The following is a 25,669-nucleotide window of genomic DNA, read 5'->3' as shown; positions in this document are numbered from 1 at the left end:
AGACGTCACTGGGTGCGACCCACACGTCACTGGGTGCGACGGCGCGCGCTCGTGTTTCCCGGCGCAGCGAGCATGGGCCGAGGGCGGCCGGGGGCCCCGCGGAGCGCTGCCGTGAGTGAGCGCCGTCTGGAGCGCGGGGTTCCGTGGGGCGTCTCTGCTCAGGATCTCGGGGCAGCAGGGTAGAGGTAGACCCGGGCGGGAGAGGCTGGGACGTGAAGGAGGCTCGGCCGCGCCGGCGGGAGCTGCGCTTCCCTCGGGGTCCCCCGGCGACGTTCGGCCGTGGGCGGCATCGCGTCCCGCCGCCGTGGGCGCCTTAAAGCCTCGGTGGGGCAGCGCCCGGTTTGTTCGGCAGCGTCACGCGGTGTTCGTGTCCCGGCAGGTGCAGGGCACCGGCAGCAGCAGCGCCGTCAGCAAATGCTCGGCGGCGGAGCGGGGCTACGTCCAGGACCGGTTCCTGCGGCTCCTGGTGGGGCGGCCGCGGAGGCGAGCGCCGCTCGTTCACCGGTGAGGAGCGCGCGGTGCGGCTGCGGGGAGCGGGGCCGTGGCTCGGCAGCGCTGCTGCTTTTTTGGGTCGCTGGTGTCCGTCGGAGCGCGGCTCTTCTCTGTGCGTTTGCAGGACACGAGCATGAACGCTTTCAGTGTGTACGCGTGGTGGACTTTAGGTGGACTAAGCTACTGGTTAGGAAAAGACGATGAATTGCCAAAGGTTTCGTTTAGGTAAAATAAATGTGTCAGAAGCTTGCAGGCCTGTGAAGACAAATGTTGCTAATCGGGTCTGGGAGTGGATCCTGTGTTGAGGTGTCGTGTGGCACTGGTGCGTCAAATTCATACTAAGAGTTACACTTCGCAGTCGTTAACGCTGCCTTCCTAAATTCTTGGGTATCTTTTGAAGTATTTCTGTGAGGCGTGGGGATGGTGACAGTGAGCACGTGTTGAAGGAGACAACAGGGAGAGGTAAGGCTGATGGGAACACGATGAAACTGACTAAAAGAGAGCACCGAGGAAAAGGAGGCACCGGTCCCAGCCGGACTAGGCAGATGGTGAACGCTCTCCAGGAGTTTTATTTTCTTGGTTTCCTTCACACGGAAGAAAGAAAACCAACACAGAGAATGAAATTCCTTTCAATTTTCAGTCTTGCTCCCTGTTACTGCTCTTGCACACACAGCCATTCATTTTGTTAGACCCGATAACTGCTTGTTTAGCACATCACCTTGTACGGAAAGGAGTTAATTCCGTGTTGTCACGCCATCTGATTTGGGGCAGGAAGTGAGATGTTGGCCACCTGTATTGCATGGAAGCATTCTAGCTGTCTAGATTCATCCTTTTTCATCCGTTGAGAAGTTATGTTTCTTAACAGGTACGGTTAGGTTATTTACTTGTTCTCTCTTGGTTATCTGTAGCCTCGATGGTTAGACACTTACTAAATACAGGGTCTAGATATGACAAAATCATCAGACATCTCCAAATGCGGGTATATAAATGTGATTACTGGGTAGAAGCTGAGAGAGAAAAGGTTTTTTTTTTGAAATAGACAGTGTCATTGTTGGAGAGGTAGGGTTACTGGACAGCAGTTACAATTGAATTTCATTCCACAGAGGTTATTATGTCCGAGCCCGTGCTGTAGAACACTGTGTTCAAGATTTCCTGCTGAAGACTCGAAGTCATCCTAGGACGCAGGTACATTTTCTTTGTCTGGCTGTGCTAACAGTTTCTGCTGTATTTGTATATGAAACATTTTTTAGCACCGTGGCAGTATTAGCTTGTTAGTGCATCTGTGGTGATCTTTTCCCAGAATAGTGCAGAGAATCTAACTGGCAGCACTGGCTCTGCGTTTGTCTCTCTGACAGAAATGTCTTGGGGGGGATAATATTTGCACAAGTTTCTCAACCTCTTTTGGGAGATTACCTGATTTAGTTCCTCTGCAGATTGTGTACTCGAACTTGAATGTTCCTCTCAAGCAGGTGCTCAGGATGCTGCTAGAGTCGAGTATAACGTTTTTCCGACATTTTCTCTGCAGATCCTGTCTTTAGGTGCTGGCTTTGACTCCTTATACTTTCGTTTGAAAGACATGGGTCTTCTGCATCACACTGTGATCTATGAGGTGGATTTCCCAAATGTGGTGTGCCAAAAAGCTTCTCTGATCAAAAGAACAAAAGAGTTGTCAGCACTGGTGGAAGAAACTGGAGCGGAAGGATTAGGTATGATATTTTTGGAATGTGTTCTGGATACTACGTATAGGGAAGAAGTAAACAAAGCTTCAGCCTTTAAGAAGTGAGGCGCAGTAGAGGAACTAGGAATTGGTACATCAAGTACATACTTATTTTTGGAAAAATTTTTGGAACCATTTGTAAGCATTGGGAGACAACAAAATGCGTAACTGCCAGAAAAAGTTTTTGAGAAGCAGATTATATCAAAGCAAGCTCAATTTCTTTATGTGATAACTTTGTCTAGCCTTGGGCTTACCAGTGCAAAGACAATGGCAAACTGCAGTGTGCACTTCAATAGGTCAGGAGAATGACTGAGGGCTGGAGCAGATAGTGCAGGTGGTAAAGCTGAGAGAACTGGCTTTCCTTGACCTTAAGAGAAGGGTGGGTGGTGGGGGATTGTTTTTCTGCAGTCTTTAACTGCCTGATGGAAAATTATAGAGAAGATGGAGCCAGAGTCTTCGTGGAGACAATAGAGCTTGACTGTACAAAGCCTAGAGCAACCTGAGAATCATTTAGGTGGAAAGGTGCCTTCAAAGCTCACACAGGAAAGGTGCTTTGAAGGCACCTTTCCACCTAAATGATTCTGTGTTTAATGGGCTTTATGGGTAGGGGAGAAGCTATTATTCTTGGGCATCTTGACTGTAATGAAACATTAGTCATTGTGTTACTTGACTTGTATTAAATCTCCAAGACAGGGGAAAAATGAGCCTTGTGAAAGTACTGTAGAATATAAGCACAGCTGAAAGGCTAGTTTTGCCAACTAAGTAGTAAGTGGCAGTTCATGTGCAAGATGGAGGGATGTAAGGTGTGGGGTTCACAAATGTTTCTCCTGCATCTGTTCTCCTTCAAGGTTTACATTAATGTTCTAGTTGGTAGGCTGTGGAGGGTGGAAATGTTGTAATACAGCAGGAAACAGTTACGGTTGCAGTATGATAAATGGGATTAGGGTTTTGACAAAGTACAGGTGCATTCTGTAAGATGTGGGATGAAATACAACAGGGACGTATTCAAGCCACTGCGTTTTGACTGTAGTTGTTAGTTTAAATACAGGTGGAGAACAGCTGCAGAGTTAGAACACAGCTTGTGGCATCCCATGAGCAACTGAATGTGGCTTAGAGACTGGCTCTTCCATAAGCTGGTTTAGTTTCCTCTTGAATCTATCCACATTTTGTACATCTACAGCATCCTGTGGAAAAGAGTTCTGTCCACACCAATAAGCTTCCAAGTACTTGAAGTAAAAGGGAGGCGTCAAAGGAGATGGGAATATCCTGTTCTCTGTGTCCAGAAGAAGTGATGAAATAGGCAAGTTAGATGTTAGAAGAAAATAACAGGGAACATGTCACAGTTTTATGATTTTTGTTATCGGTATTCCACATCATAACGTCATGTGGAGCACTGGGAGTTGAAGAGTTAATGCTCCCGTTCTGTGGATTGTCAATATTTCCGGGTACCTGGTTCTCAGAAGAGAAGAACTACACACCCCGGAAGGCTTTCACTGTTCCGTTTCCATTTTTCTGTTCAGAGGGAAAGATAAAACTGCTCAAGAATCACGAGACGTTCCTTTTCTTTAACTGCTCGTCTCTGTGTGCGTGCTCCCTAGCTGTCTGGCCTTCAGCATTAGAGTAAGGCCTTCAGTTTTGGACTCTCTCTCTCTCTCTCTTATTTGATTTATTAGCCTCAATTCCAATTATATTGTATTATACTGTGTTATCTTGCGTTACGATATCATATTTAGTAGATTAACTTCCTCAGATCGTTGCTGCTGTTTTGTTTTTAGGCCCATCTCCCTGCCACTTTTCCCCTTTTGCCCTTTCCTGGGGTGTGGGTTCCTGGCCCCCCCATCCCATTAGTTGCAGAACCAGGCCAAACCAGCCCATAAACCATTGTCCGAACACTGGGATGGGCTGTTGATGGAGGCCATTCAGTTTTTGGTGATGGATGCATTTGAGAACTGTGTAGATTAACAAATCTCAGAACAGGTATGGTTGCTGGATTGCACCGCCATAGAGACACAGAGCAGCTGAGATCTAAAGTTACATTACTACCTGGTTATTTACAGTCTGATTGGGGCAGAAAAGAGTGAACCAGCATATAATTGATGATAGTCATAAGAAGCATGCCTGTATAATGCTTGCAAATCATAAGATGGGACCTATTTCTGAGAACAGTGCTCTGAAAGACTGGTCTTGGTGTTTGCAGAGAGTTAGCATGCCCTGGTTCAGAATCCAATGCCATTTAACAGAAATGAAATCTTTTTTAGGGATTAAAAAAAAACAAAAACACGCGCCCCCCCCCACCAAAGCCACAACCAAACTTGATAATAATGTTATAGTTGTGAGAGAAACTATTTTCTCAAAGCAATGGTATTTTCTTAGCCTGAATTGAAATGTTTGTAAATGAGAGCAGTGCTATAAAAATGTTGTTAAAGTAAATGTGATAATGTTTAGTTTGTACAGTAAATATAACTGTTGGAAATCACTAGATGAAATTTGTACTAGGAGTAGTGTAATTTTTAATTCTGAGTTTATTGGGTCTTCTACTGATGCTTCTGGATGCTACCCTATTATGGTTTATTTAGTTATGGGATTTTCTTGTTTATTTCACAGAAGAATTGAGTTGGGCACGGTCTTGTGAATGATTGCTGGTGGCACTGATTTTCCTGGTTTTCCCTTTTGCTGTCAGTATTGCATAAGCACTGTAGTGAGTTAGTATTGTTTTTGTCTCACAGGAGTCACGACTGCCTTTTCTGGAAAGGATTATAGATTATTGGGAGTGGATTTATCAGAGCTGCCAAAGCTGAGTACAGCTCTAGAGGAAGCAGGACTGGACAATGAAGTCCCCACCCTTTTCATAGCAGAGGTGGTCCTCACCTACATGGAAAACAGCAGGTCAGTTGAGCTTTCCTTTGTTAGCTAGGTTCTAAAATGAGAAGCAGAGACTTCATTGTAACTCATGGGAGACCTCTGTCCTACAACTAAAGCCTCATGAATTCTGTGGAACTTCCCAACAGCTCCTTACATCGTAAGTATGATGGAGTAGTTGATTTCCATGACATCAAAACGAGAAGCAGTGTGCATCATTGGAACGCAGGAGCTTCTATCTGAACTTCTGAAAATGCTTCTTTACTGTGTGGGTGATGGAGCCCTGGCACAGCTTGCCCAGACAGGCTGTGGTATCTCCCTCCTTGGAGATCTTCGGAAGCTGTTTGCACATGGTCCTGGGTAGGCAGCTCTGGGTGGTTCTGCTGGAGTAGGAGGTTGGACCAGCTGATGTCCAGAGGTTTCTCCAATCTCCTCTATTCTGTGAACATAAAAGGGAGCTTAAAAAAATAAAAAGAACAAGAATCTTAAATATTGTGGGTTTTTTTTTTTTTAATTTCGGGGTCTTCTCATCCCAGACTCTCTCTATGGATGGAGTAGACTTTCAAAGATCCCTAGTACAGGTTTCTCTTGTATATTATCTGTCAGGATGCCTTAATAGCATGCTTTATGGTGTTGCATCTGTCCTATAATAGGTGGTGCCACAATTATTTAATCATTCTTATGTACATCTGCCTGACAGGTCAGATGCCTTGATTCAGTGGGCAGCAGAGCATTTCTCTCATGCATGCTTTCTGCTCTATGAGCAGATGCACCCAGAGGACCCCTTTGGACGTGTCATGCAGCAGCATTTCAGTCAGCTGAACTCTGCACTTCGTTCTTTGTCGCAATACCCTGATTGTGAAGCACAGCAGAAGCGTTTTTTTGAAAAAGTAAGTACCTGCAGCCCTGAGACCCACGTGAAACTTGATACACCTGGGAAAGAGTGTAACTTTAAATAACTTTAGAAGTCATCAACTGGGCCAGCTGGGTTGAAGCAAAAAGGGCCAAGGCAGAGCTGCTGCCTGCTCTGGTAACGTGGTTAGTCAGTTGAAGGTAGCTCACCACCAAGCAGCCTATTTTCTGGTATGGAATTAAGGCAATATATGGGTTCCTCTTAGGCTTTTAATGTTAGATATACTGTAGAAATTTTTAGGCAAGACATCTATCCTTATCAGAATTTGAGCTGCTGCTACTGTTCCTGCTAGACAGTTTTAAAGAGTCATGCAGATGCTTCATTTAGGGTCTTTGTTTCCCTGTGGGAAGTGAGTCTTTTCCTCCAGAAGTAATAATTTTGAGGGATTTCTATTTTAGGGCTGGACTGAGTGCAGTGTCATGGATATGAATGAGTTTTTCACCCGTTGTACTCCAGAAGATGAGCAACGAAGGGTGCAGGCTCTGGAGCCTTTTGATGAATATGAGGTAATCCTTTTCAACATTGGAAGAAGTCTCTTCTGTGTTAGAGAAGATTCTTTTTCCTTCCTCAGTGAGAGATATCTTAGGGAGACAATCTTAGCATTGCAAAGTAGCTGGTGTATAAAGGATATCGCTGACACTAGAAATTTGCGAGTGCCCGAGCTGCAATTCTTTCAATGAAAAAATCTATTGAGGATTACTTGAATACATAAAAAGTACACCTGGTGTGAGCTTCCTGACCTGCAAATGTCTGCGAGCATTTCTGAAGGGAGCATGTGCTGCTCTTGCATGTTTCCCTAGGCTGTTAGTGTTCTGTCAGTGTTGAAAATTGTTTACAGTCTATATTCAACAGATAACTTGTTCTGTTTTTTTAAGTATTATGTATATTAGGTATCATTATGTATAGTAATGGCTGACTTTTAGCTATGTCTATATTCTGTGCCATTTTTTAATGTTAACTGCTGGCAAATTTGCAACTGTCAGAAATCTAGGAGAGAAAAAAACAGGGACAGTGAATAACTCTGAGGTAAGTATTGTGTAAGATCATGTCTAGACATTTCTCATTCTACCTCGTGGTTCTCTCTTTATAATTCTGGAAATCTAATAGCCTGCAATATGAAAGCAGTTTAATATGGTTGTGTTTCTTTTGCCACCATCCGTTGTGAACAAAATTGGAAATTCTGGCAGATTTGTGTAGCAATGTTTACAGTACTTATTGTAGATGAAGGAAATTTCTCTTAAAGTGAGAAAGTAGATTTGATATCATTTCGTTACAAAGGAAGCTGACAAGTCCGTGTTGGAAAATCTGTGTAGCAGTAAGATAATTGGTAGCACAGAGCTCAATAATTGCCCTTTCAGATAAAGGTAGGGCAAGATCTAGGTCTTACTGGAAACAGGCTTAATAGAATTAGATTAGAAACACAAAACACGTACTTACTGCTGAGGGTGACTAAGTTTTAGAATAATTTTCCTAGAGACAAACAGTGAACTCTTAAATTTTCAGTATTTACATTCTTTTGTTTATACCATTTTTCAAAAGTTTCATCTTTACCTAAGATGTAATTTGAGATCGTGATGTTATTGTTATTTCTTTGCACTTTAAAATTCTTGTTTATGCTGCCTTGTCATACTGTTGGGTGAATATATTCAGTCCCCTGGTAGTGAACACGCTCAATTAATGTCCCCAGAAGCCAGGGTGGACTCTAGTATTGCTGCTGACATCTTGTACAGGACTCTGCTTCTGCTTTTTTGCCTCTGAGTGATTCCACAGTGAGACTGCAAATCATATTTAGGTATCGTCAAATAGCAGGGGCCAGGTTGTACCTTTGAACATTTATGATTTCTTTAGGGTCACTTATATTTTGTGACCTTTGAGAAATCTTAATCCCTCTGGTGTACAGCCTTCAGCCTTTTTTATGATCACACCTGGGAAGCATAAAGGGAAGCTGGTTCCGAAGAAGAGCATTCATCATGCAACTTACAATAAAGCTATGGAACTCATTGCTACAGAATGTTATGGATGAAGGAAGTTTATGTGAGTTTAAAGAGCAACTCGATAGTTCTTGAATGAGAAATCCACCAAGAGTTGTTTGATAAAGCAGAAAATCCCCGGGCTGTAAATTTTTGAGGATTAGAAGTGGGGAAGGTATTACTGTATGGACTTGTTTTTTTCTCAGATTCAATTTTAGGCTTCTTTTGGCCATTGCTGGAAATATTGTTAAGCAAGTTTGATTTATAACTTGTTCGCTCTGGCCGTTCATTACTACCTTTTGGTCTGAGATTTTGAGAGCACATACTTGTTTTTGTTTCTTTCTTTTGGCTTGCTACAGGAATGGCACCTGAAATGTTCTCATTACTTTGTTCTGACTGCATCAAAGGGGATGGAACCTTCCTGGACTCCATTGTTATCCAACGTGACAGGTACACACTGACTAGTTTTTGTAGTATTCTTTTTTCTCACGCAGGCTCCTCTGATCGATTTTAGGAGACAGTAGAACCCTGGAAGGAACACGTGAGATGGTAGCATTCAGTTGGCTTCCTCCATTCTCATTCACTAAGGTCTCCTCATTCCCAAGTTCTTGGTGAAGCCAGATCCGTGTCCTGACTGATGGTTCTGAGCAATTTCATTCTATCAGTCTATTGAAACTTCCAGTCCTCACATCTCTTCCTTCTGTTTATGGATGGCTGCGGTCCCAGGCTACCTTAATCCTCTTCCTATTTTTGGGATCCTTGAGACTCTCTGCAGTTTATTCCCACTTGTCCCCATGTATGGCTCTCTGAGCCATTCTGTTCTTTTAGGATTGCTTATTATGTTTTACTTACTGCACTATCAAAGCAGTCCAGCAGTGAACTCAGGAGCATGTCAGGCCATTTTTTCTTTGTTTTCTTATCCCCTGAGTGTGGAATTGTGTATGTAGCATTTCTGTTTCTGCAATGCTTTCTGTAGGTTTTTTTTTTTAATGGGAGAAAAGTGGTGCAGCTGGGGAATAGTCAATACCAAGGCTGTGTTTCCATGATAAAAAAAAGACTTGGCAGCAGTAGCAGCCCAAGCAATTCCTACATTTGGCTGCTTACTTCTTGTAGGAGTTGAGGGAGTGGTAAGCAGAAGCTGAAAGTCGGTGTGGGGTAGTTTAAACAGATAGAGATTGATTTCTAGGGCATGTCAGATTGTCAGTTGGCTGCATCAACTTGTTTTGCAATTTTTTTTTATTTTTAAAGCTAAATAGGTTTGCTTAAAGTGTAAGTGTTGGTTCTTGTTTGTTTGAAATTTACTTTTTTTTTTTTTGCTCCTCCTTGGCTTGCAGTTCCTCATCATCATGGTCCTATCAGGTTGGCTGGGAGTATCAGTGCATTGGCGTGTGCAGTTCAGTCTGAAGTTCCTGGCTTGAGACGTTATGGTCACCACTCTGCTCTTATAAGACCCAATGTGATTCTGACCACTGGAGGCTTTGGGGAGGAGAATGGACATCACTGTCGTATGAGAAATTTTCATGTTCTTATTAAGTATGCAGGCTACTGGAAAGCCAGATGTGTGAAAAAGGAAAATCCTGGTGAAAGATGGGGTGAGTGTTGTAAGTGGGGTACTGATGGCAAATGTAAAGGAGATGTGTTTGTGCTAGCAGTGAAATGTCCAGCAGAAAGTCGTGTCACAGCGCAATTACACTGATAGTCAAAGAGATGTGAAGGTTCTGAATTTCATAGGAGAAAGAACAGTGTGAACTGTGATATCTTCTGTCTCTACAGATGAGCGATTGCACCATACTGTGTCATGTCTCTCAGACAGCCTAGCCCTGGTGGTAGGAGGACGAACATCCCCATCAAATGCAGCTTTGGGAATGTTGTGGCTAAGGTTCCCCGAAATCTGTAATGACTCAGAGCCAAGTGATGTTACTGTGGAGCCTGTAAGTCTGCAGCCTGCTGCTGAACCAGCTGCTTTGCGTTGGAGACACAGTACAACTGAAGTAATATTCAAAGGTAAAAAGTTTGGAAAGAGTGGAAATACATCATGAAATTTCTGTATGGGGTGGTCCTGTAGCCAGTTCTCCCCAGGGCAAGACCACAGGAAGAACACGGCAAAACATGCACGCTCCAGTTCCTGCCATTACTGCTATTCCCACTGTTGGCTTACTCTGTGTGCCGTGCTGTTTCTCCGTCCTTTAGAAAAATGACTAGTAGATAAGAGTCTTCTAACTGGAGGAGAGTGCTCAAAAAAAGCATTTAAATGGGGTGGCCTGAAGGGAAAAAAAAAAAAAAAAGACTGGAAGACAGAAGTACCAGATGAAACTGTTAGGCAGATTCAAGGAAAACTAAAAATCTTTCTCATAAAGTATTGCAATTATGCTGTGAATCTGCTTGTTGCAATATGCTCTACACTGAAAGTTAACCTGAACTTAAGAAGCAGGGTGGATAAATTTACAGAATGAATATCTATTCAGGGCTTCTAAATTCAAAGACAAAGCATCTAAGATAGCTGCTTTTGGCTACTTCTGAAAATGGGCTGTAGAACTAGGCGATCCGATCTGTCTCTCTACTTGCCTTAACTATCACCTAATGAGTACTTTCTAAAGTAGCAAACAAACAGCACTCTTCTTGAAACTGTCACTTCTTGAAGTATGATAATTTCTTATTTCATATGCCACATTATCTCCAGTGGTAAGTAGAATTGAAACCTAGGGATGTAATCCATTCTGGGAGACTAATTCTTTGAGCTCATTTATGACTAGCATGTTTCATGCTTGATCTCACCACAAAGAAGATTTAGAACTTCCTCTCCGAAGGATAATGCTTTAATTTTAGAGCATTGTGGAGCAGGAAACCTAGCTCTTTTTTTCCAGAAGAAGTCCCTCAGAAAAAATGCTGTACTTGTAGTAGCAGTTAGTAACTATTCGTGAGTTGTGAGGTCTGGAATCAAGATCGGCAGTGACACGCTGCAGGCTTCTCTCCTAAAAGGTGCTCACTGTAAGGGACAAAAGTGTTATCAGTTATTAGCAAGTCAGTGGTGGGAATTGACAGTGAAATTCAGGAGGTGAAAGCTGCCCTTAAGCTGTTTAATTCTTCCCTAGGAGTTACTGAAGAGGAACACCATGGGAAGTACAAAGCAGTCATTAGTTTAGTCTGTCACATACTTTGAGTTTGTGAGACAGTGTTTAATTAAGACCATAATGTAATTTAGAGCTCAACTTTCCAGACTAAATTTTAAATAAAAGAGTAAATGCTAAATGGATGAATAACATTTTATGAATAATAAACTATTTTTCTTTGTTAGACTGTACTGCATCATTTTTTGCCATGGTAGTGCTTTGCAGAAAAATCAACGTTATGTTACTTCCACAGTTCATTATGAGGATGTGACTCACATCCTTGATGTCTGCCCAGAGTTCTCTTTTACCTTTTGTACCTTCTTTCTGAGACTTCTTCAGGTTAACTGCTACACGTTTAAATTATTCTTGATTTCTCTTTTTGTGTTTATAAATACACATTCTTGTTTTATGAAGCTTCACCTCTATTATTGTTTTGGTTTAATCTTTGTCATCGTGTTGCTATAATTTGTGTTCTCAGGGTTTTCTAGTTTTTAGTTCTGTAGGTGTCATCTTGCAATAGCCCAAATTTTCATTTCTTAATGCCATTAAATATATTTTAAAAAAACATGTTTTTTCCTTTTGGTTTTGTGACTGGCACGTGACTAACATTCAGGCTTTGAACAAAATAAGTGGATGATGGGAGTCTTCTGAATGATCACAAGCCTAAGGAATACATCATCCAAGTGAAAATATTCTCAGTCCTCTAATTGATGTGCCTTGTAAAACAAAAACAAAAAGACTAGACACAAGACTAGTGTTTATGTCTGTGAAGCAGTTTATTGTATTTATTGCTAAAGTTTGGCTACTCAGAGGGTGGTGAGGCGCTGGAACAGGTTGCCCAAGGAGGTTGTGGATGCCCCATCCCTGCAGGCATTCCAGGCCAGGCTGGACGTGGCTCTGGGCAGCCTGGGCTGGTGGTTGGCGACCCTGCACTCAGCAGGGGGTTGAAACTGGATGATCTTGGAGGTCCTGTTCAACCCAGGCCATTCTGTGATTCTATGATAGAACTGTATGACCAGCTATCTCTGATCAGCGTTCCTTACGTGCAGATAGACATTTTTGCTTTTGTGACGTACCAAATTCTAACTTTTCTTTCAACCTGGTTGTATTTTTCTGTAGGAGAGAAGTACCTGTTTGTGTATGGAGGCCGCTCTGCTGTGCAGCCAGTGCTGGGGGATTGGTATTTCCTGCGCATTCCAGAGATTTCCTGCGCTACGGTAAGAACTTAGGGAGACCCTGGGGAATAGAAATTGCTGCTGTATTGGAAACTCAACTAAACCACAGCAGTACCTCTAAGCAGATGGCAGTGGCAGTACTGTTGTACTCCACAGAGTTTAGTGTTGAGCTAACTTCTAAACACTGGATTACAGTCTTCAGAGAATAGTTGTAAGGGAGGGCATCTGGAGGTCATCTAGTACAACCCCCTTAAAGCCACTGGAGCGGGTTGCTCAGCTCATTGTCCAGTTGGGTTATGATTATATCCAAGGATGGAGACTCCGCAATCTCTTTGGGCAACCTGTTCCAATGGCTGACCACCCTTATAATAGAATGTGAGGGTTTTTTTAATGTTTAAGTGGATTTTTAAAATTATTTTATGGCCGTTTTCTCATGCTCTGTCTTGGTTACAACTGAGAACATTCTTTCTTCATCCTCCTTCATCTCTCCCATTAGGCATTTATGTGTATTGATGAGATTTCCCTCTGAATATTCACTTTGCGAGGTTAAGCAGTAGAAGCTTCTGTCCTGTAATTTTCTTTGTGGCACTTTACTGGACTTGCTGCATTAATTCTCTGGTTCCCTTGTACTGGAGAATGCAGAACCAGCTACAGCACTCCGTATGTTGGACTTGATGATCTTAAAAGTCTTTTTCCAACCTGACTCTGCCTGGAATTGTTATGTGCAGGACTTCTTATTTCCCATTGTTGAGCTTGATGAGCTTCAACTCTTCCCATTTCTTTCCAGCCTGTTGTGGTCTCTGGCAGCACAACCAGCTGATATGTTAGACATGCCTTCGTGGTTTTTATCATTTATCATACCCTGATTGTTCGGGGTATCCATGAAGTGCATGGAAGTAATATGCCTAGAAGTTATCGTTGTGAGCAGCGAAATACCAAAAAACACAGAGAAAGGTGATTGACTTTCGTCATGCTATCTTTCAAACAGAAATAGATTACTAACTCCAGACTGCATGGAGGAACTTATGTTAATAGTTGTTAAAAATAGTGGCCACCTCCAGCAGCTGGAATCGAAGGAGCCCTGTCCTGTGTGCCTCAGGACACAGGATGTATATGTCCTAGGACAACAGACATGGTAGTTTCTTTTCCTGTTTGCAGACTCAGCCAGTAATGGAGGTGAGTGTATATCCCAGAGACACGCACATCAACGTGTGCACATGTAGAATGCACTGGTATGACCAGCTGCACTGACTGCTGCCAATAAAATAATGCTTTTGGCAACACCCATTTAACATTAAAAGGACTCACATAAAATGTAGATAGCCCACTTCTCTTCCTCATCTTTGTCTGATAAGAATTAAAGTTCACTAATCAATGTGTATATGCCCTCACTCTGTATACTGACAGGCACATGCACATTTGCAGCTGACGAGATCCTGAGCCCTCTTGCCTGCTCTGAGTCTCCTGCTTGCCAGCTAGTCTGGCTTGAAATTTGCTAGCAAACAGATATACACACACTTCTTTCACAGGCACCTTGCACTCATGGATCCTGTGAATACCAGTGCGTGTCTAATACCTGTGTCTGTCTAAGACCCTGGACCAAATGCTGGAGATAGGAGGCTGGCTAGACCAGCTGCCTGGACTAGCTACAAGTTTTCCAGCAAATGAGGGATGCACATCCCATGCACACGAGGTTCAAGGAGGATGAACACATTGGGCCCCTTTCTAGCAACTGGCATCTGGGCACAAGAGCCCTGTGACCCATAGTTCTACTCCAGCAGCTGATGCTGAGACTGACTTGCTTCAGTTGCCTAAGTTGCCCAAGTAGTTGCACCTAGGACTTGCAGAGTTCCTGTTACCAATGGTCTTGTCCCAGTGACTGAAGCCAGAAACCTTACTTGTTCCAGTTGCTGGGTGAGGCTCGCACTACAGGACCAGACTGCCACTGGTCCCTGCAATAGCTGGCTCTATGGATACAAAGCCTTTGAGAGCGATGAAGTTGCTCCCTAGGTCTGTGGCACTTCCAACTACTTATGCTGAAATTGTTGCTTGTTCCAGTCACTGGCACCAGAGAACCTGGAGTCTTTCACCATTGTAGTGACTCCGTTTGCTGGCCTCGTGTTTACTAATGTGTGTCTCTGTAGTTGCAGACACATAGTCCCAGTATCACTCCTATTAATGTGTAGCGAGTAGTTTGACAAAGATAGTTAAGAAAGTGTATAATTAAAGGTATTTAATCAAAGGTAAGATAGACTGTGGTGATTAGGTGTAGGACTCAGTAAGGTAATTATACTGAACAGTGACTTAATATGCGATTAGCTCCCTTTTAATCTTCTTCCTGTCTGTTCTTCATCTTTGTTCCTCAGCAATTTCCTTTGCCTAAAACATTCCTTAATAAGTTTTGTGTAGTCCTGTGGGCACCCTCACTCCGAGTATCCTCAATCTTCACGTTCCTGATTCCTTTCCTCTTACAATTCGCAAGGTCCAGGCTGGCCCTCTCTGAAGCCACGCCTGGAGTTTCTTCGTGGTCCATGGATTAGTGACTGGAGACTTCTGGTTTCTTGTATTAAACTAATATATTTTTATCTAGATTTTTAAAGATTAACTGAGTTTAAAAATAATGAATAGCACAATTATAGGGTGAGAGATCGATAATAACAAGAAATCACAAGCTGAATGTGTAAGTAATGTGATGCTGTTGTGGAAGACCTAAGCTATGTGTTCAGATGTATAACCAGGAATTTTATCTGTAAGAAATGGGACATGGGAACTGGCCCTTCCATACCTTTCAGCGCTTTTAGTCTCAGCAGGACCCATGCATAAGACCCAAAGCTGATTCACGAGCCAAAAATGGGTACAGGATGCAATACAGCTCTAAGGAGGTACGCATCAAGAATGAACAGAACACAGTTTACAGGGAAGATTGAAGAACTTTCAGCTACTAAGTTGGTAGAAGTTTCAAGATAGTAATAATTTTCAAATATGTAAAATAGAGGAGCAGAGGGCAAATTATTCTCTGTATTTATTTTGGATAGTCTATAGGAAGGACAACTTTAACTAGACACTGAGAAAAGCCTTTAATTGTGAAGATAGTAAAGTGCTGCAGTAGACTGCCTAAAGAGGTAAGAAATGTTTGTCAATGCAGACTTTCAGAAACTGCTAGATGACTCTTGCCAGATGCTAATAGACATAGTTACATTTGCCTTAGGAGAGAAGGATGGACAATAAGATCCCTGACATTTTTTCCACAGTTTGTTTGCTGTGATACTCTTCTAGTAGTGCTTGCACACATTAACCCATGTTTTTGTAAGCTTATGGTTCTTGGGTGCGTGTCTTGAGCAGAGAGGAGCATGCAAGAAAGGAAAATAATGTTACCTCTAATAATCATGTGCAGAATGAAAACCCTATAAAGACTGAGCAACATTAAATATACTTAGAGCCAGAGAAATATTGAAAATACTGTAGATGGAAACACTTCTGTGTAGCCATCCTTAGAGAAATCACCTGTGTGTGCCGGTTGAAGGCTTTTTTATTGCTCCTTATCATGCTTATTCAGTCTGTTCTCTTCCCCAGCTATTCCTATCCTCTGCCAGGAAGGGAAGGGATGCTATATCATAACCACAGGAAATGCAATTGGAATAGAGGCAAACTTCAGGCTTGGACTTGTGTTGTCATAGATTCCTGTTGAGGGTCCAGTACCAGAAGGCCGCCACTCTCACAGTGCCTGTAGTTGGAAAGGAGGAGTGCTGATTGCTGGAGGTTTGGGAGCAGCTGAGCAGCCCTTAGATTCAATTTTCCTTCTGAGGGAGACTGAACAAGGCTTTCGGTGGCAGACTGTAGAGACACACCCTCCTCTTATCCCAAGGTAAGCAGAAGGCATTTAGCTGTGAATTCTTGGCCTACCTCTAACACTCTCTCCTTACTAATGGAATTCAATTTAATTTTAAATTTGCAGGTATTCACATACTGCACACGCGCATGATGAAAAACTTATGCTTGTTGGTGGAGTGTGGTTTCACTCACTCTGTGTGCCGGGCATCACTGTCATTGACTTAATGACTGGCCTGTGCTTGGACTACACGATTAATGCGGTAAGTACTGGAGTTTTTCTGTCAGGGTAAGCGGTATTGTGTGAAAGGAGGTGATAGCTTCAGAGTCATTCCCAGAAATGGAATAGAGAATGCAAAGGAGTCAAATTTATGAGTGGAATAAACATTTCCCTGTTTGCAGTAGTATCTAATTTTGAAACGATTTGCTTAGCCTAGAGAACATGCTAGTCTTAAGAGAGGGAGAATCTGAATGTGTAAGTGACAGAAGGGTGCACAGCTGTTCTGTTTCAGACGGGGAGCGGAACTGAGATGTGTGCGAGTGTAGCAGTTTCAAGATGTCAGACTTTATGGACGTTTGTGGTATAATTTCACTAATAACTTAATGGTGGAAATTGCTGTGTGCTGTAGTCGCTGTCTAAAGTACAAGAAAACAGCATGGAAATACTGGAAAATCCACTTAAACATAAGGAAACTTTTTGCTGTAAGGGTGATCGAACCCTGGAGGAGGTTGTTCTGAGAAGCTGTGGCATCTCCGTCCTTGGAGATGATTCAGAACCGGACTGGATGAGGTCCTGAGCAACCCGCTGTAGTTCAGCCTTCTTCACGCGGGGGTGGTTGGACGGAGCGATACCCAGAGGACCCTTCCAACCTTGATTCCATGATTCTGTTCTGTCAGTCACTGAAAAACAATCATAAAAGTGGTTTGTCAGAGTCTGGGCAAAACTTGCCTGAATACGAACCTGTCTACGTGAGTAACCCTCATCTGATAATAACGTCTGGGGGAAAGTTTCTCTTGCTTGAAGAGCTTTTATTTCTCTCTTACACAATGTAACAAATTTCCTGAGATACCAAGGATAGGAACCACATGTACAGATGAAACGGGAATTTGTGACTACTATATATATTTTTTATAATATGTAAGCAGTATGTGTACACGTGGCTGACTTTTCAGCATTTTCCTGAAAATACGAAGCATAAAGCATGCTTAAATGTAGGTTAGTGTTTTCTTATTCTCTACAGCAGTTAGAAGGGAATTAGTATCCTTTAAATAAAATAGGCTACTCTTGTTTGGTAGCTGTGAGTACAGCAATGGATCACCACACTCTGGGCTTGGCCATGTGGCCATTTTCCAGCCCACCTTGCTGTCTGCTCATCGAGCCCATGCACCAACAGTTAGTGCATGTAGATCTTGTGGGGACAGTGTTGAAGGCCTTACTGAAGTCCAGGTAAACAATATCTGCTGGTCTCCCCTTAATCTACTATGCCAGTCATTTCACTGTAGAAAGCCATCAGGTTGGTCAAGCATGAATTCCCCTTGGTGAATCCATGCTGACGACTCCTGGTGGTTTTCTTGTCCAGTAATTCTAAAGGCCTGAAGAGTACAAAGACTTCTTCTCATTCACAGTCACTGAACTGCGAGTTGTTCAGTGAATGGAGCATCCTGGAGGAGTACCTCATGGTTTCCTTGCTGTCACGTTTTTCTCTTTTTGTCCACCATTGTGGGTGCTGTAGTTGGCTAGCTGGTTCCCAATGGATGCATTGTGGCTGTTCTTGATTTTCCAGTGAGAGTAACTTTATGAAATACCTGTACAGCACTGGATGAGGTGGTATCTGTTGAAGTCCTGTACATCCAAGGATTACTTCCTAAGTCAGATCTAGTTTGGTGGAAGCAGAAATTGAAACTGCATTTACCCAATGCCTAACTGGGGAAGTGAATCCTCTTCCCTTTCGTTCCTAGTGGGGAAAAAAAGAAGTCTCACGCTAAGATTTTGATTTTTTTGAGTCATTTGGACAACCCACAAGTTCTGTGTTTTGAGCATCCTATTCCTCAGTGTCCAGGCATCCTATTCCTCAGTGTCTGGTTTGTCATCTTGGCCTTTGTGTACCTCTCCATGATGTGACTGGCTGGTGTCTTCCAGACTACGCAAGATGCTGTTTCATCCTAAGGACTTTAAATTCCTCTTCTTTTTCAGGAACATTTGGAGTGGCCTTTAATGCTACACAATCATAGTAGTGTTCTTCTGCCAGATGAGAAGGAGTTGTTGCTTATTGGAGGTGGTGGGAACTGCTTCTCCTTTGGGACACACTTGAATCCAAATCCTGTCTCACTGAACCTCAGCAGCATTCTGACCAGCCACTAACTGGGACCAAACAGGACTGAACTGTGCTGCTGCACCATGGTGTGATATCTGTTCACTTGCAACTCCAGGAACAACAAAATGTTACTTACAACAGTTTTTGTATTGTGAATGCATTTGTAAAGGTGGGATAAGGAGAAGGGAGGAAAAAGTGAAGTTCTGTCAAGGGGCTGCATACCTCATCTATCTTTTTTTTTTTTTTTTTTTTTTTGTAGTCCTTTTTTGTGTTGTTGCAAACTATGTTTTCCAGAACTAGCTTTGTGGTGATAGCAGTAGCCATTAGAGGTGAAGTAAGGAACACTGCTGTGTTCAAAAGTAATGTAAGTTTGCACAGTGCTGACTTGGAGGTTAAGTGAGGTCACCGAGTCAAAAAGCCAGTGGAAATATGCAACCAAGCATAATTCAGTGTGAAACAGAATGTGTCATAGGTCATAATTGAATGTTTGTAAAGGCCCTTGTAAGGGTGTATGGAAGGAGAGAGTCTACTCCTTTAAGGATATCTGGGCAAGGACTATTTTGCAGTGTAACAAGGGATAACGGGAAAGGGAGGAAGACATGAGCAGGAACATACAGAAATGCAGACCTGACCAGCAAATGATAAGCAAGGCAGTAATGGGAAGCAAACTTGGTCAGTCACATTTATTGATAAGGGCATGTAAGAGTGTTAGAATGTTTATTCCAGCAAGGTTATCTGACTAGGGACTTTGTCAAGAGGGAAACTGAGGGGAAAAAGGGGAAGGCAGAAACCAAAATAAACGATTACACAGACCTGATGTCATGGTTTTATGATTTTTGGTTATCGGTATTCCACATCATAACATCATGTAGTGTATGTACCTGGTTCTTGGAAGAGAAGGACTACTACATTCCCCAGGGGACTTTGCTCCTCTGTTACCGTTTTCCGGTCAGAGGGAAAGATAAAGACTCGCAGATCACAAGACCTTTTTTTTTTTCTTTCCGCCCGTGTCTCATCTTGGCAGCACCTCGCTCTCCAGCTGCCTTATCGTCGGTATTAGAGTAAGGCCTACCTTGATTTTTGGACATTCTCTCTCATTGTATTGGATTTATCAGCTTAAATTGTAATTGTATTGTATTATAGTGTGTTGTTTTGCATTCCGATATCTTATTTAGTAAATTAGCTTGTTTCTCCTCAGATCGTTGCTGCTGTTCTTTGCTCTCAGGCCCATCTCCCTACCCTTTTTTTCCCTTTTCCCTTTCCCGGGCCGTGGGTCTGTGGGTCCCCCATCCCATTCGTCACGGAACCGGGCCGAACCGTTGACACCTGACAAAACAAACATGAAGACAGTGACAAGAAACAAATCTCTGATAGTGTGGGACTCGGTAGAGCCTGCAAACCCATGGTGAGATGCACAAAGAAAAGGGGGACCGGGGAGGAACAGAGTCAAGATAGCGGAAAATCAAGGTCGTAAAAGTTGTGGGTAAAACAGAGTTGGTCAGGGCTTGTCTGGCAACTGCATGTGTTGACCACAGTAGGTCGAATCTTCTTATAATTTCTTACTAAACCTTACCTCGCTGTGTATATTCACACACACTGCCCCGTGTGTATGTATTGCTGCAAGGACTGGTGAGACCTGTATATGTGAGCAAAAATTTGGTGCCAGCTCTGGAGTCAGTGGGGGTATTTTACTTCCAGACACATAGGTGATGATCTCCAGAGGACCCTTCCAATTTTAGCCATTCTGTGTATGGGCCTGAAATCTGCCTAGGGATATTGGATAGAGACACTGTGCTGCTACTTAAGGGATCCAAGCAGGGGTGCTGACTGGACAGAGGGGCTGTGTCAGTGCTTGAACGTGTGCTTATGCACCTGGAGTTCTGTGTGTGTGCCTGCACTGGTGACCTGTCTCTACAAGCCAAAGGGAGGACAAGAACTTGACTACGTGTTTGTTATGCATGATTCCTGTGCGTAGGTGCTGGTGAAGGCAGCACCTTGTCTGGGCAGTCTGTGTGACTGACTGCGTCAGTGTCCTGTCTGTGTGTCTCTGGGCTACACGCTTAGTTTTATTTCTGGTTGAATCTGCAAATGGGAGAGTGGCAGCTGTGTCCTCCAGCCTGGGCAAACATCCTGGGTCCCCAGATACTGGGCTAGTGCCTGCGTGGAGCAGCTCTGGAATCGTCCCAGCCAGCACACTGCCGCGTTTCCTAGGAGCTACCGAACACTCGGCTTTCCCACCCACCCCGACAGCCGAGCTCTTTCGTGTCTCGGTGCCTCAAGGCGCCGGGAACCTCGCTACGCTCGCTGGTAAGCAGCAATGCGCGCAGCTCACAGCCACGTTGCTCTGAGACAGGAGCACGCAGCGCATCCCCCCAGCGGAGGCGCTGCCCAGTGTGCGCGGGGCCGTGCTTGCAGTACCGCACGGTGTCCAGGCGGTGGCAGCAGAGAGGCGCGGCGCTCTCGGGGGGCCGAGAAGCGCTGCATTGCTCTGCAGGGAAACAGCAGGAACACTGAAAATGAGCAGGAGGCGAGCAGGAAACCACATCCTCCTCTCTAATTGATACGGGAAAAACAGCACCACCTCAGCACCTACCGATCCTTGCCCGGACGCTGCTCAGCCACAGAAAAACGCATATCCAGGTGTACCCTGGAACCTGACTGCTGTCTGGCTGCTGGTTGCCCAAACAGGTAAGGGTAACGTACACACGCCAGTGTTTCCCCCTTACATAATGTGGCACAATGTAATGCTCCCAGAGCTTGCTAATATGCTTTAGGGTGCCCTGCAGGCTGCCTATCCTTTTCCTCTCTCCTTTCTCTGGGTGTTCCCCTTGCTTTGCCCTGTTATTCCCGTTGCCGCCTTCTGTATTGCTCAGGCATTGTGCTTTCTTAGTGAATATCAAATCCTAAAGCGATGCCACTCTGTAGGAGAGTTATCCCGTCAGGTTGTATTGCTTCTCTTTGTGCCTTGGACCTCCTTCTGGGGCCCTAGAGCAGCAGATGGCTCTGGGGTCCTGACTGGCTGGGAGGTGAGCTCCTCAGTAGGGCCTGATTGGCTGGGACATAGCCTTACTTTTATCCTTGACCCGGGTCTCAAGCCTAATAGGAGCTCTGACGATAACTGTGTTAACCCCCAATTTAACTCTAATCTTAACCCCTAACCTGATGCTAAAATCATCTCTAAACCTAAACGTACTGATAAAATTAATGTTAAAAGATTACTGTACAAGTAACCTTAACCCGAATCATAATGCAACAAACAGTCATTAAAATAGCTGTGATCTTAAACCTAAAAGTAGCATTAATCATAATCCTAATAGCCCTAAAAACAATTGTTATAGCCCTTTGTTTTGGGGTATGTTTGGATCTGAGAGACAGGATGTCTCCGGAGCAGAGGCAAGCAAACCATGCACTCAGAGCAGCACAGAGCATTACGAGTTCTATTCAACATACACACACACACAGGCATCCATTGCACATAATCCCAGTAAGCGGGAAGCAGAAACTTCCTAAGCAAGTGCACCGTTACTTACCAGCCCTTGAGAGATGGCGAACCGCCAAAAAGGAGCGAGCAGGAGCATGGCGGCGGTGGATGCGATAGGCAGCGCCAGCAGGGCAACCCCTGCTTCAAGGGGCACTTGTCCTCTCTCTCCCACTGCAGCCTCTCTCCTGCTTTGATTCTCCCCGGGGTCTGCAGGGTTTGTTCCACTTGCACGCTGTACCTGCGTGGCCAACACGTGATACAGAGCCCAAGTGGAACCGCTGCTTGTAAAACAAGGCTTTGCAAAAACAAGACCAACTACCAAGGTCAGCTCTCTCTACAAAACAAGATCCTTATGTTCCCTTAAAACAGTCAGAATACTTTGTTCCATCCCAGGATCATTCTTCAGTCAGGGGCCTTTAGGTCCCCCACACAATGAACCAATGAAGATAAGGAGAGAGAACAAATTTACTACATAGAACATAAGATAATACTAAGAAAGAGAGTTACAATTAATAACTCCAATGGGAGAGAGGAAGGCTCCCACCACGCTGCTCGCTGTGCTGCCAGGACCCGGAAGGGCCGATCATCGCATCACCCGGCATTGGAGATCATATAGGAAACAGTGGAGGTTCCTGGGAACAAGAGATTTCTGGGAGAGTTGGAACTCACATGAGACTGCTCGAGAGCACAGGGCTGGGAAGTATAGCTCCACAGCACTGTGCCTCTGCTCCAACAGCCTGCCACAGGATGGCATGGCATGGAGTGCCGATAAAACCAGGATGACAGATAGCGTCATACCAGGCACTCTAAAGGAAACAATTCCATCTCAGCTGAAACAAAGGCAGGCTGGCATTTGGGAAGGCTGTATGACTGAGGGATGCCTTCTGAGTGCAACATCAGGAGAACGTGGAGCACTGCTCCAAAGAGGAACAGTGCTGGGTGCTGGGGCAGGCCCAGGGTGCGCTGGTGGAGCTGGCACACCGCCTCTGCTCTCATGCGCCCTCTGAGCCTTCTCCCCATTGCGCTCCCCCTTCACTTGTTTCTTGGCAGGCTCCAGCTCTGCTTTTGGCTTCTCTTCCAAGCCCTTGGGCTTTCTTCCAGACAGGGTCTTGGAGAAAGACTGGATGTCAACTGCAGGGGAAGGTCTTCCTCCTGCGCTGGGCCCGCTCTTCCAGGAAGCCCTCCAGCCTGGAGACGAGCTCCCTCAGAACGGACTTCATTCACCGCTTGCACATAGATCTTGCCATTTGGCTCAGCACCTCTCTCTGTTATAATCAAGAAGGAGAAGCAACAAGATTTAAAGAGAGTGCAGCACTGCTTTTGGTCTGCAAAATGGGCCCCAATACTAGGAAATGTGCTCCTGAGTGTTCGCGGTAATGGATCTTAAGACCTTGGGTGAACTGTGGGTTCCCATTTCAAATCAGGACAGGAAAGGTAACTGTAAGTCCCAGGGATTAAGACCTCAAACAGCACGCAACGACAACAGTCCCAGGAAAGAACAGATGGAAAGCCTAACTAGAAAGACAGTGCATCAAACCCAGATGCCTGTTGTGTATCTGTACCTCTCCTTGGGGCCGTGCCACGCTCTGTGCTCCTCTGCTGCCTTTCTGCGTGGCTGCACTTTGCTGGAAGGCTGCTTGCATCAGCTTCTGACAGAAAGGAAACAAGAAATACTTGAAGAACATCTCTTTGGAGGAAGATTTTAGCACAGCCAGCCACAAACTTCTTGTCTTCAAGCGCAGTTTCTTAAATTTGCCTTTCCGCTGCTCCAATGTTGTGCCACTTCTGCAGTCAGCACAGATCTGCCATGTCCTTTCCTCTCTCCTCCTCACACACACCCCTGCATGCACTCCTATTTAGAGGCAGGTACCCACACTGCAGCTCACAAGAGGTTCTTACCTGCGCAGGCCTTCCGTTTCCCCCCTTGCCCAGCACAATTCAATGGACGTGCAGGCTCCGTCCCGAAAACAACAGATTGTGTGTTCGTTTCACAGACACCAGTAGCACTATTGTCCTGTTAGGCCATGTCCCCCCGCAAAACAAAATGACACTGGTTTTACAGCCAAAACAGAAACCGATGTTCAAACTGCAATGCGCTTACTAAAAGCATTGCAAGTCTCATTCCTGTTCAGATGGCAGCAAATGAACCCCAGTCGGCCTGACAGCTCGACATCCTGCAGAGCAAAGGTGCAGCAGCAAACAAAACGCTATCTGCTGAAACAGCTGAGGAACACTTTTTGCCTCTCAAAGGAATGCACTCAGCTCTAAGCACCACTATTTATATATGGACTAGAATCACACTGCTGCCATCAACTGCCCATTGCCCTCGCTAATGCTTCCACAACAGCTTCTTCTACAGCACCGCCGTCAGCACCTCTTTGCTCTTGTTCCCTCCCGTTTGCTCACTTATTTCTCTTGTTGCATAGTGACACTTGTTTTGTCATTAGCCACCGCAACCACTAACAACCAAAACAAAACCAAAATCCGTTGTTCATCATTTCTGCCAAACGTACAATGGCCACGGCACAGAAACGAGAGATGATTGCTCGGCCTCCAACTTGCTCTTGGAATTCCCATCAAGAATATCTGCTGGCTGACCTGGAGTTTGCAAGGATGGGGTTACAGGTGTGTGTGCACAGGGGTATGCAAAGAGGTGGGGGTGCACATGTGTGTGTACGTGTACATGGTTGAGTGCAAGGATGGAGGTGCACACACGTGAGTGTGCATGGGTGAACAAACAGGAGGAGTTGCACGTGTGTGTGCATGTCAGGGTGAGTGCAAGGAGAGGTGGTACAGGTGTGGGCATGCATGTGGGGAGTACAAGGAAAGTGTTGCACACGTCTTTGCACAGGAGAGTGCAAAAGGAGATACTGTCCTGACTCAGGAAAGGTGCTGTGCTGTGCTCCTACCTTTGGCGGCCCCTGGAGAAAGGCTGTGACGGGCACAGCACCTTTGTGTTGCACTGACTCCTGCCCTGCTGCACACAAGGCACCGCTCTCCTTTCTCAGAAACAGCAAAGGGAAGATGGAAGGGAAGGCTGGCAAAGAAGAGTCTGACATCGTTTGCAAGATAGCGTGGTTTGCTCATCACAGTACAAAGATTTGCTTTGGATTTCATCCACAGCATCCAGCGGAGCGCGACTGCATCCCACCTCCCTGAGAAACGCTACTGCAGCTGAAGAGAGGAGGAGGCAGCCGCTCATCTGCAGACCCAGCAGCACGGCCTGACGTGGGGCAGGGCCAGCTCCTCCTGCCGCAGCGTGATGATGACCCGTCTGGAGATGATCTGCAGGGCCAGCTCGGAGGTGGCAGCCAGGAATGGACGCTGCGGGAGGAGACAGGTGTTAGGGAGCAGCCAAGACTGCTGCACACGCCCCAAAGCCATGCTGCTGCAAGACAAAGTGCCTCGCTCTTTCTTCTGTTCAGCCCAATCCCTGTGAATGAAGACTCGGAATGCACGCAAGGTGTCCATCGAGCACGAGTGTGCGTTTATTCGTTAGAAGGCAGGAGGGCGTGAGAGGTCCAGAGTGAAGAAGGGACTCGGCTTCTCTCGTCACGGAGAGACTGGCTCGGAGCTGGTGCTGCTGCCCGCTGTCTGGGACCGGCTGCCTGCTTCTACGCCCTCCTCCACGAGGCTCCGCTTCTCCTCACGGACGCTGACCTACTCCTGCACGGAGGTGCTGCTGCCGGAGCACTCCGACTCTGCTTGGGGTGGGCTGCTCTGGGAAGACGTTGCGTCACAACCCACGCTAGAGTCTGGCACGTCTGGCACGCTCTGGTCAATGTCTTCAGCAGAGCCAGGAGAAATGA

At 45.0% G+C, this 25,669-nt stretch overlaps 1 protein-coding gene across 2 annotated transcripts; it reads left to right on the top strand.

Annotated features, from left to right (window-relative positions):
• Positions 5–19,196, top strand: LCMT2 (leucine carboxyl methyltransferase 2). 2 transcript variants are annotated; one of them, XM_021383637.1, is made up of 14 exons: positions 5–111; positions 380–504; positions 1,596–1,677; positions 2,018–2,198; positions 4,936–5,095; positions 5,769–5,958; positions 6,380–6,487; positions 8,311–8,401; positions 9,286–9,543; positions 9,725–9,955; positions 12,181–12,278; positions 15,914–16,101; positions 16,192–16,327; positions 18,259–19,196. In XM_021383637.1, exons 1-14 carry the CDS (start codon positions 73–75, stop codon positions 18,424–18,426), a joined length of 2,055 nt encoding a protein of 684 aa, XP_021239312.1. In that variant the 5' UTR covers positions 5–72; the 3' UTR covers positions 18,427–19,196. The 2 variants fall into 2 exon arrangements, with proteins under 2 accessions (XP_021239312.1, XP_021239321.1); XM_021383646.1 differs by lacking the exon at positions 380–504 and having other exon boundaries at positions 7–111.

Source organism: Numida meleagris, chromosome 1 (assembly GCF_002078875.1).
Source record: "Numida meleagris isolate 19003 breed g44 Domestic line chromosome 1, NumMel1.0, whole genome shotgun sequence".
Lineage (NCBI taxonomy): Eukaryota > Metazoa > Chordata > Aves > Galliformes > Numididae > Numida > Numida meleagris.
The sequence above is the reverse complement of the archived record's forward strand: the minus strand, read 5'-3'. Positions and strand labels throughout refer to the sequence as shown.